Source organism: Dipodomys spectabilis, unplaced genomic scaffold (assembly GCF_019054845.1).
Source record: "Dipodomys spectabilis isolate Male_0828 unplaced genomic scaffold, ASM1905484v1 ptg000197l, whole genome shotgun sequence".
NCBI lineage: Eukaryota > Metazoa > Chordata > Mammalia > Rodentia > Heteromyidae > Dipodomys > Dipodomys spectabilis.
Genome location: NW_024870874.1, coordinates 12204929 through 12217188, shown reverse-complemented (window position 1 = coordinate 12217188; position 12260 = coordinate 12204929). Strand labels below are relative to the sequence as shown.

Here is a 12260-nt window from a genome sequence, read left to right as displayed (position 1 = left end):
ATTGTGCTATGTGTGGATGTAGAAAAGTAGTGCATGTCTAAAGATCTGGAAGGTATCCTTATTATAAAATCCCAGCTGCTTAGAATGGAATACAACAGCTTTCAGCATTTGGCCATCATCTGCTCGGTACTACTCTAATATGGCATCCTTCCGGAGTTGTTCTTCTCTCATCTTACCTGACAGCCATTTAACCTTTAAGGCAATTTACCCATCTTGTTTAGGAAACTTTGCCACCCTCAACTCCTTAGTAATGTGCCAGAACATTCTAGACTTACCATCATGTTTACAGTAGACTATGATGCAATATCCCACACGTTTTGTCATCTTCAAAACATACTTCAATCTCACTGATCACAGGTAAAGCCCACTAACGATTAAGCATAATCTTCATAATATGTAATGGTGAGATGGCTGCATGAATGAATGCATGGATAAATTCATGCATTATCAGTACAAAAGAAGAAACTTGAAAATCAAGAGTAAAAACCGTATCAGAAATACTTTATAAATGTGAGTTGTGAAGAAATTCAATTGTGCACAAAAATATACAATGATACTTTCTAAATTTACCTTTGTTGAAAACATAGAACAAATCTCGGAGATAAAATAACTAAAAACCACAGGTCTATAAATGAGGCAGTCTAGTACACTTGCAAGATTCCATTTTAAAAGACTGAAATTGTCACAGGGAATTCTTGATTTCTTTAAACAAATGACGAATTACTAATGAAGATGCCCTTGTACAATAACTTGACTTTATTCATTTTTCTTTTGAAACTCAAAGTGGAATCTTAATGATCAATATAGAGCTATTTTGAAAGATGAGGTCCAATGTTATTTTTTCATTTTATAGTTGCTATGAATCTATATCAAATATTTCAAATGCAGATACATAACTAAGAGGCACCCACTGAGATCTTTCCAAGGAATATGACGAGGCATTGTGGCACATGACTGGGCAGATGAGTTATTGGTGTAAGTGGAATAATTCCCTGCTACCAAAGTGACAAACTGAGGTTGGGATGGCTTTTTGACAAAGGCATCTATGCAAACTCCATCAATAGCACACACATTAATAGCATGAACATTTTCTATATCAGCTCTCTGCTTGCAATTCAAGTTTGCAAAACAGCTGCACTTAAATTTCCTGGAGAAATGATGCAGGTCATGAAGTGTTGGCTTCCCATGTACTACATACTGTCCAACTTGTGGAGTTTGAATTTCAAAATTCAATGGGTTTAAGTGAAGATAATCACTCGAATTCCAGTGTTTCCTTGTACACACGCCTTGATCCTGGCATAGTACTTGACCACACATTTTGGCTGCTAGGGTGACGTTGATTAAGTAAGGATTCAATGTAGTCTCCAAGTAAGTGTGTAAGTTCAGACAAGATTTCTGTACAATGATAAGATAGTCAGAATATTGTCAGCATAAATTAGCATAAATTAGTCCTTATACAAATAATTCACTATGAAAAGCAATAATAATAATAACTTTTTATGGAAGAGCCCTCTCTCCTACTTAAGCCATACCCCTAGGCTGATTTTGCTTTGCTTTTCAGATAAGGTCCTGTGCTTTTGCCTCAGTCAAACTAAGATTCTTCTATTCGGCATTCCAAGAAGCTGGACTTACAGGTTTGAGCAACCATGTCTGGCTTCCTTTAACAAGCAATTTTTAAGAAAACACTGGGCTTGCACACACTAAGTAGAGAAAATATTACTTTTTTTTACTTTATCAAGCAAGATAATTTTAACTGTTTTGTGGTAACATATACAAATTTCACATGCCACTTCATATTACTGAATAACTGATTCATTTAGGTTTAACATATTCTAGCCTAAATCTTTCTCAGTAATTTATGGATTAATCTAGGGGATAAAATGGCATAGCACATATATTACAAAATATGCTCTAGAGTCCATTTGTATTCTTTGGAGTTCCAGTTCCTTTGATGACCATCTGTATGAATTTGAGGACCTTTCAAGCCTTCTTAGTTCCCAATTTTGGTGACCTTAGGAAAATCAATAAACCTAATAAAGATAATTTTGGAGCCTATCTCATTGGGTTATTTTGAGGATGAAAAGATGATGTATATAAAGGCAATAAATAAGATAAGTTAACACTTAAGTAAAATGACTGTAGTAAATATCACATTTGCCAATCAAGCTCAAACACCAGTGAAAAAGATTTTACATTCTGGTGGCTCAAAATAAACATATTCCACTGAATATATTTCATGCTAAATACTATATATAACCAATTATGTATACATAATGGCAGTTACATTACAGATTTGGTAGAGAATGAGTGATGAGTATATAGAAAGATCCATCCTGCGATTGTTCTAAAACCTGGACATGGGCCTTTATAAAAACATTGGAAGCAGAACCATTTCCATTACAATTAACAATTCTACCTTGTGATCTGGACAAACTAGTTTTTTGGCAGACCAAAAGAAGTGCTGATGTTATATTTGACAGGCAAGGCAAGAAATCCTGCTAGTTCCCTGTGAAATCAAAATCTTGTCACCTTTATTGAAGGGATGGCATTTACTCATGGCCTCCCAAGATATCTTTAAAATAATCCTCAGGAAAATGTGATAATGCTAGCTTATATGAACAAAAGCATATGTAAATAATATTGAAGCCATGGACCTTGAGAGGGGGAGATTTTCCAGAAAATATCTGGGAGGCCTCAATCTAATTATACAAGTACCTATAAGGTTAGAAACATTTTTAGGTTTGTATATTAGATAAGAAAGAGGAGATGGAAGAAAGAAAAGATATTTGAAGTTCAAAGGGAACTTAAACTAGCATTACTAACTTTGAAGAAAGAAAAGACCCACGAGCTAAAAAAGGGTAGGGACCTCTGGAAGATGGAAATGACCTTCAGTCAACAACCAGGCCAGTCCTGGAGCTCTCATTTCCACAAGCACACAGCACTGAAAGGCCAACATCTCAAATGAGAACTGAAGATTCTTTCCTAGAGAGGAACTTAGCCTGTTTAACATTAGCCCACTAAGTCATGAAAACAATAATAAACTAATATACCACCTGTCTTCTTAGCATTTCCAAAGGCTTTTCATGGAGATGAGAATGAAATTCTACTTCTCTTAACCTGCATACAGTCTGCTATGGCAAAACCCCTCCTCCCTCTATGCAGCACTCCCAGACCCAGGCTCTTTAGTCATAGCAGCTAAACAAAATCAATAGAATGGCTGAGATGACTTTGAGTGTCACTTTTTCAAGTGCTTGTAAATGTAAGAATATGCTGTTTTAGCTGAAGTACAAGGCTCGAATGATACGTTTCTCTAAAGGTCTTACAATAGGAAGTCTATTTTTGACAGATGATAGAACAGGGCCCTGAACTCTAGGCTTTGTTCCTTATTATCCATGACACATTCATCACTAGTATTATCATCATATTATTACCATATTCATCAGAGAAGGAAAAATCAGTTCAGTCTTAGAATATACACCACACAAACACACACACACACACACACACACACATGAGTGTACACACATGTATATGCACACATGCACATGCGCACACACAAAAAAATATGCTTTACTCTTCCTTTTAGTCAAGGGACTAAGAATAAGAAATGGGAATCTGAAGAACTAGGAATAAAGACGATATGGATAAAGACAGATTAAAATAAAGACTTATCTGACATGAAATGCCATGTCAGAAAACAGAATTTTAGTCCTGGTTTTGCTACTTACAATCCTAGAAAATTTCAGTTAATCTCACTGAATCCTGAAATACTCTGTAAACACAGGTATAATATTTTCTACCTTGTAACCTAACCTAAACAAAAGGAAGGTATTTTAATTCACCATGCACCTAACTAGGGATGTGTTGAGCATACTACTTAACTGTTTAGAGAACATACACTCACACATAAACATCCTTACAACTATTAAAGGTCCAAACCTTTTCATCTATTTCCTATCTATTCAACTTACCATATTTCGTGCTAAACTAAGGGTGCCCCATATAACCATTCCAGATGCACCCAGAGCAACCGTTTCACCAATTGTATTCACAAGGTCCTCCTGGCAAATGCAATAGAAAGAATTATCAGAGAATAAAATAAGCGTGCTCACCGAATAGCAATGACACCAATGCTGAGTGTGCTGATTCAACTATAGTAAGCTAAATATTTTCCACTATAAAAATAGCGAACATTGTTGCTCTGTCTTGTTTTCCTAACTGGTCCTGTGTGTATTTTCAGAGCTTCATGATAGTTAAACAGCTTCTTTACCACTTTAGCTGTACTCCCAATCCTTTCTTCTTTTATTGTTATTACTTTTAATACAAACTAGATTTTTCCCTAGGTCAGAATGGAGTGGATCAAGCTTTCCTCATAGCTAGGATGAAAGGCTTTATTCCACTGTGCTCAGCTTTTTATTGATTGAGGTGAGGTCTCATTAACTTTTGCTCAAGTATGCCTCAAACCTCCCTCCTACCAGTCTCAGCCTCCTGAGTAGCTAGGATTGTAGGTATCAGCAACCAAGCCTGGCATATTGTTTCAATTACTTCTGTTGAAAAGAGAGGAAAAACGAAATGGAGTTACAACGTTGCCTCTACTATTTCTCCTGACTTCTTAGATATTATATTAATTATACTGAAAATAAAGATAGAAAGTTGCCTTCATAAAAACGGCGTTGCACAAATGACTTTGCAACCCCGATTTCACTTCCTTCAAAATTACTCAATTGCACTAATGACTACTCGGAAAAAAAAAAAACAAAACCATTTCCTGCCTTAGCTCTACTTACTTACCTGAGAAAGGTATTGTAAAGTTAGATCACTAAAAACTAGGCGAGCATAGACAAAAATCGGAAGTGGACTTCTAGCGTCCCGCACCTTAGAAACCCTAATGGCTTCTTGAACGCGATTGCGGACATAGAGCACAGCTTTCGGTGATGCCTCTAATTCGCTTCTCAAATAAATGGATGGAAAGAGGGCTGTGCTTTCTTCCCACAACCAGTGGAGGGCGTCATTTCTTTTCTTTTCTATTTCAGGGCAATGTCCACTGTAATTGGGTCTTTGAGGGTTATGATTGTAACAGTCTGGAAAAAGATAGAAACCCCACAAGCGGTTTGGCCGAAGTAATTTTCCCAATCTCAACGTCTCCAGCATGAATTTCTTCCCTGCCTCTTCAAATTCTTCCTTGGCTATCTCGGTGGCTTCTGTTAGGTTAAGGTCTATGTTGCGCTGCTGAACCAACTCGATCGACTTGTTTTTGTAAATATTCTTAGGTGCCCAGTTTCTTTCCCAAATGGGTCTCCACTCTTCCCAATCAATGACAGCCAGGCCCATTTTGTCTGTTGGCATGTAATACAAAATGTCTCCGTTAGCTTTCGTCAAATGGTCTTGTAAAGACCCCAGCTGGGGAATTCCTCCATTGACACTATTATGTGCACTATCTATGTAAGGATAGTAGCCAAGTCTATTGCTATAAAATATTGTAACACTTTGTCCTATGGCTGTTTTTCGAGGGCTTCCCGTGAAAGAGAAGAGTTTCAAGTCTAGTGGCTCATTAAACTTTCCGACACACAATTCCGTTGGGGCATTCCAGGCCCACAGGAAAGGATTATTTGGGATAAGAGGAGGTGCCCTGAAATCCTGTGTCAAGCAACATGGAATCAAAAGGTAGACCAACACTGTCTGAGATGCTCCATAGAGCTCACTGGAACTCCCGAAGAAGAGGTGTTTGAAACTTAGCATTCCCATTGCAAAGGGCAATGGCAGAGGGAAAAAACAAAATAATACAAAACAAAACACGCTTATTTCTTTGCACAAATTTTGGGTTGTCCAATATTGGATGCAGAAATGAAAGCTAGTGGCATGAGGTCACATTGATGGGCAAAGAGACCAATGGTTATGTTACATTTAAATATTGTTCTTCTTGCTCCATGTTTCAGGAAGGTTTTGCAAGTTGCGTCATCCACAACTGAAAACAAAACAAAACAACAACAACAACAAATTACAGAATAGGCTGTTACACTTTGTGGCTTTATTTAAGGTGGCAAGCTTTACTCAATTCTAAACTTTATATGCAAGGAGCTTACTGAGATTTAGGGAGATAAAATCTATTCCTGTGTTTCAGTTAATCAAATTGTTCTCTCTTCTTCAATAACAGTTAATTCTACTCTCATCTTCACACCATTTCTGAATCTTCAGTGAGTAGAATGTCACTGTTTTGTGAGTTGAATGTAACTATTTTTTCTTGTGTGGCTTTAGCAATAGCCAATTGAGAGGAACTAAATTCAAAGTTGTACCTCTAGTTCTTCTTATTGCTTTCTTGAAAGTCTACTAGGTAGTGAGTTGCTAAACAGTGCACACAACCTCTCACACATTGTAAACTTTCCTACTTTCATGACCCTTTCTATTGAACAGTTGCTCCAGGGTTTTGCACTTGCTAGGCAAGTACTATACCATATTCCATTCCTTCTTGTTTTTATTTGTTTGGACAGAACCTCGGTAACTTTTCCTGAGCTGACTTCAAAAATACAGATTTTCTTGCACCAACCTTCCCAACATTATAGACATGCACTACTTTCACAGTTCTTTTTCCTTTTTTTTCTACTAAGGAAGTGTGCCATATATAGTCAAAATGAGAAGTGCTTCTTCAAACACTACTATCATCAAAATCGTACTTTCATGTTAATGAAAGTGATTTTTTTTCTGTTTGTCATGCGGCTTGAACTCAGGGCCTGGGCATTGTGCAAGGCCAGCATTCTACTACTTTGAGCCACAGCCTCATTTCTAATTTGCTGGTGGTTAACTTCAGATAAGAGTCTTACAGACTTTCCTAACTAGACTGGCTTTGAACTATGATCCTCAGATCTCAGCCTCCTGAGTAGCTAAGATTACAGGCATGAGCCACCTGCACTTGGCTCTGAAAGTGAAACATTTTGTTATTTCATATCTTCTACTACAAGAATTGGCCCCAGATCAGTTTATTAAGATAAAGATATGAATGTTGGCCTTTTAACAGTATTTGATAAGAAAGATGTGTGGTCAATCTGACTGAAACATGGAGAACTATCAGCAAATTTTGAGGTGCAAGGGTCTGAACCAAGAGCAGAAATTAAATTTTGTACTATTTAGCACTTGGTATTTGCAAGTTTTTGCTACAAGAAGGCATGTTTAAAGGTTCTCTTTCAGAAGGAACTGTTCTGCTTTAGTGGGAATAAAAACCCTGCACCATTACCTTTAACTAGATTAATAGCACCCTACTATGTGAGATACAGTGAAAATTAAATGCCTTCCCATAAATATTGGGGAATCATTCTTTAAAATTCAACATGAGCCACAATCACATATGGTACCAGCAACTTGTTAGACATCCAACCCAAATTAGCCTAACCTATTCCATTTTGTAAAGGACTCCATTTGTCTGCAGGAAGGTTGCTTTATGCTGTTTTGCAGGAACTGTTCATTTGAATTCAAGCAGAACCCTGCATGTGTCTTGTTTGACAATGTATATCTGCAAAGGATTATACTAGCTGACAAACCACCACCTTGACAAAAACTTGAAAGAAATGACCACTCCAGCAACCCTGGAATAGCTAACTAAAACTAAACCTATAAAACCAAAATGTTAGCCATAACCTCAAAAGTCTGGTGTTTGGACCCTTTCCTCACTTGGAAATTAAATAACCTTTTGCATCCTTGCCTGCTCGTATGACTCCTAGTGAATTCTTTCACATCTCAGACCCTTTCTGAAGTCCTCTGACCTAATAATACTTAGTTCATAATTTGAACACAAAAATTAACTGCCATCTCCAATTATAAGTTGCAGTGAATCCAAATTGAGAGTTTTGCACAAATGTTTAAAACATCAGCCAGCATAAAAGCAAAAGCAGAAATGTTTTGTATGGCTCACATACAAAATAGTATGTGGGTTTTCAGAAAATAACAGAGCATTTGAACAGCATTATTTTTTTTCTGGAAAGTGTCTTTTACTATCTTACATAATATAAGCCATTTTATTTTATAAATAATTAGGCCAAATTCACACATCATAAACTTGGCTCCACAAGCGTAGTTAACAGCATTATATTATAACTATTGTTATATTATTTATAAAACACAATAGTTTGCAGTGAGACAATCTGAAAACAAATGACTACATAATGGTATCCATCAATTACCAAATGGTTTATGTACTGAATCAGAAAGCCTTTCTGTAGCTTACTTTCTTCTGATCTTTTGGCCTGTACTTATTTTCCATGAGATGTGACATATTTATAGCTAGAGTAGATGAGAAATAAACAGACAATTGATTCTGCTTCGGCATTCACAACATTTCTGAACAACTTATTGTCCAATGTACTACTTGAACAGGTCACCAGATTTCTGGTAGTTACTAATCTACCTGACACATTTTCCCCAAGGCCCATACTGCCCTGTGAAACTCCAGCCTTTGGCCTTTCTTGGCGTGGTTATTGTCTGCATGCTTACTACATGGACAGAATGTAATCAGACTAGACATTTTGACACTATGATAATGGCAAAGTAATCAGTAACAGAGATGGCTCCTCCAGTTGGCATTTTTTATAACTGACTCCCAACTAAAAAAGTTATTTATCAGCCGAAATAAACCACGTTGGCACAAAACTTCTGTGGTACTCATAAAACTTTCTACCTTTAATCATCAGGGCAGATGGAACATAAAATTCTAAATATAAGGAGGATTTTACGGGAGGAAATCATCAAGAAACTAAATGACAAAAAGACTTTTCAAGTCTATATTATCCCAAATAGGTGATATAAATTATCATTTTTAAATAATCTTTGGTGACACCATATGTACTAGAACCTAGAAAAGTTCCATTTTCCAACCAAGTGAGCATTATAGGGATTTGTATAAAGGATTTAATGTTATGATGTCACACATAAGAACTCACAGGTATACATGGGATACATCGTGACTTGAAAAAAGGTCTGTCCTCCACTGGCTGAAAAAGTCTGTCAGGTCTTTAAACCAGGAGACAAAGTGTACATCAAGATTGTTAGAAGAAAGCGTGCACTGTTACCTTGCTAAGAAGGACGTTAGGAAGAACAGCTAACAATGTGTACCTCCTACATTGTAAAAAGAGAACTCTTCCTGCATTCAGGCAAAGCATGCCAATCTAGGCCCAGGTTGGACTCCCAGGAAGATTGTGAGGCTGCCCCTGCAGGTGATCTCATAGTAAGGACTGGAGCATCCATTTCAACTCTAGAAGGATGACATCACAAAGCAGCCAGCTTTTCCCAAGAACACAGAGCAAGATACTTCCATCTTTTTCCCCCTTGAATTCTTTTTTCTATAAGGGGGTAAAACAACAACAACAACAACAAAATATAATCAGTCTTCCTCTTTCCCTTTCTGTCTCTAAATACCTTACATTAAAAGCTTGCAAAATTACAGATTACTTCATTTACGAAATCATGGCATATAAACATAGAAGACAAAACAGCATAGAAAACTTATTTGCATATTATTCCCCCTAATTGTTCTCAGGGGTGAAGATGTTCGACACAAGTTATAGGATTTGTGACTTTATTTATTTATTTATTATTTATTGGGGGGTCTGGTAGTGGGGCCCGAACTCTGGGCCTGGGTGCTGTCCCTCAGCTCTTCAGCTCAAGGCTAGTGCTCTACCACTTGAGCCACAGTGCCACTTCTGGCTTTTCTCTTTTTGCTTATGTGGTGCTGAGGAATTGAACCCAGGGCCTCAGGCATGCAAGGCAAGCACTCTACCACTGAGCCACCTTCCCAGCCCCGGATTTGTGACTTTAAAAAGGCGACTTTTCACTTTAGTATCACTACAAAAATTTTGGAGGATGTCAATTAGAAGTTAATAGTTTAATGTCTTCCAGGAGCCTGCTTGCAATCCTAGCCTTGAAAGACTTGAACCAAGAATGTCATGTTCTCAGGGCAAGCATGGGCAATATAGTGAGCTACTACCTCAACAGCTCCAAAAATTATCTTCTATTCTGTTTCAAAATCATCACTCTCAGGATTAACAACTTCCTATTAAGAAGGAGTTTATGCAATCAGTATTGGAAAATACTACTTGAATCATATGGGACAAATGTCTCATTTATACCTTTAAACAAAAGAGTGACACTATTGATAAGGTGAGACTAACCATTTTATTGGACTGACCTGTTAACACTGTTGAGAGACAAGTTTAATAGAACATTCAGTATTGTACTCAGATTTGATCTTTCCCGTGTATTAGTTCTCCCTCAAACTTACTAACTATAAACTAGTCTCTTCAGAAACCAATTCAGACTTTATTTTGAAAAACATAGTAAAACTTTAGAACACACTATCTCAAAAATCTGTCACTTTGATGTATTAGTTATTTTGAGATAAAGATGGTTAGGAAACAACAGATCTAGGAAGGGCTCTTCAACTTCCCAAAGTATCAAACTTTTCATGTTTGGAAATCTCACTGTATGAAGAAAACAAGATACTAGTATTACCACTGGAGACATGGACTGGACTCAAACATGAGTCAGCACAAATAAACCCACAGAAATATCCCAACCTTCCAATGGTTTCTTTCATGCTTCTTAGTAACTTTCACCCAAATGACTATTCCTAGACTCAAGTTCAAACGCCTCTTTGGTCATCACTTCTTCACAAGTCACTATTTTTTACTTAAAAATATGAAAAGCCTTGGTCCTAATTTCTTCTTTGGGTTTTCATTTTCTTATGAAGGCTTTCATGTATCTATTTATATTATATTAAAAATATTTATTTGATTTTCTCCTGTCTACCTGTCTTTGGTCAATTCAATCCATAGCTTCCAGTATAGAACTTAAGAGCATACAAGTAGTTATGCTTCCTCTATCAAATCTGTCACATAGGAAGTACCCAATAATTGTAAGTTGCTCCTATTGTTATGATTAATTTTGTCCCTTGCCCACACCCTATTCTGTATGTAAGGCATTATGTGCACAGGAATAAAAGACACCACGCCCAAGCTCATTAATGATTCATACAGTTGCTAGCATTAAATCTACTCTAGGAAATTAAAAAGTAACTAATCTACATACTCTATACATGTAGACAAATTGTCTGGTAGAAAAAAAACAGAAAATTTATATTACTTGGGAAATGGATCTGGTGATGGTTCCGTATCTTGGATCTTAGGAACCACACTGTGCTTCTGAAAGCAACCAAAGTGAAGAAGAAATTTATGAGCTAGGACTCACTCAAGTCTTTGTGGTCATGGCATTAATTTAGCTGGCTGCATCTTCATAAGTTCAATGAGAAAACATCCTATTCAAGGTTAGATTTCCACTCAGCCTTCAGCCCAATTGAAATATACTTTTCAGCTGTCAATATGATTGTAGTTTGAGATTGTAGCTTGGATTAGTGGAATGAATGATACTTAAGAAGGTGACATATTAAACAAATTGTGGTAAAACATACTGATATAGAATCCAGATATTTTTACACTATTTAATGGTTGTATATTATTCTAGTTAATCATCTGGTTATGCTTCTGTTTCATAAAAGAGGATGGAGAACAGTTATCAAAAATCTAAGAAGTCACAGGACTTATTTCTCCATATTAAATTCAGAACCACTTATTTGGCTGTTGACATGTTTGTTATGTCTATAAGCTATGACATTATCAATAACCATTATCATTATTGTGGCTTATTAAAACATTATACATTTAGCATATAGCTCTATCATAACGCAGTAAAAAAGAAAAATTAACTACATCTTGCTGCCATTATAAAGATGATTAATAGATCTCTCTGCCCCTCTATATAACTTCATAAAAATCCGAGGACATTTACCCTTATAGATGAGAAGACCAGGGAGTTGTCTTTGTCTGCTCACCGACAAAGCAGGAGCCTTCTATGATTCTCACCTGAGACAAGAGAGACAGGAACAGTGCGAAAGCGACAGGTGAGTAACAATTTGGGCTAGTTAATGACAGGATGGGAGCGCCCCTGAGCATTCCCAACTAGAAAAAGACACAGGGGAAGGAAGGAACTTCAAGAGGACCTGAGATAGCAACTGGGGAAATGTCCAGGAATATTACGAGGATTGGAGACTCTTCTACTTCAGAAGTTTTGGGGAGTTTGAACCGAGGCTGAAAAAATAATATTCTATGAAAAGAGCTCCAAAAAAACAAAAAGAAAAAAGGAAACAGGATTTTCTTTAGTTGGTATTGTTGTTTTTGTTTTCTTATCCTTTTGTCTTGTTTGTTTGTATTGGGGACAGTAAG

General features: G+C 36.8%; 1 protein-coding gene across 1 annotated transcript; it reads right to left on the bottom strand.

The window, feature by feature from the left end:
- Positions 1-864: 864 nt before the first annotated feature.
- LOC122121869 (hyaluronidase PH-20-like) lies at positions 865-5745 on the bottom strand. Its single transcript, XM_042696072.1, has 3 exons — positions 4792-5745; positions 3972-4061; positions 865-1395 (listed from the first exon to the last, which is right to left on the bottom strand). Exons 1-3 carry the CDS (start codon positions 5743-5745, stop codon positions 865-867), a joined length of 1575 nt encoding a protein of 524 aa, XP_042552006.1.
- Positions 5746-12260: the final 6515 nt, after the last annotated feature.

Bases quoted from the DNA above. Each gene is read 5' to 3' on its own strand.
- LOC122121869 (XM_042696072.1), bottom strand. From the start codon at position 5,745: ATGGGAATGCTAAGTTTCAAACACCTCTTCTTCGGGAGTTCCAGTGAG. The intron at 4,062-4,791 runs GTAAGTAAGTAG...TGCATTTGCCAG, and splicing joins CTTTACAATACCTTTCTCAG to GAGGACCTTGTGAATACAAT. The intron at 1,396-3,971 runs GTAAGTTGAATA...ATCATTGTACAG, and splicing joins TTAGTTTAGCACGAAATATG to AAATCTTGTCTGAACTTACA.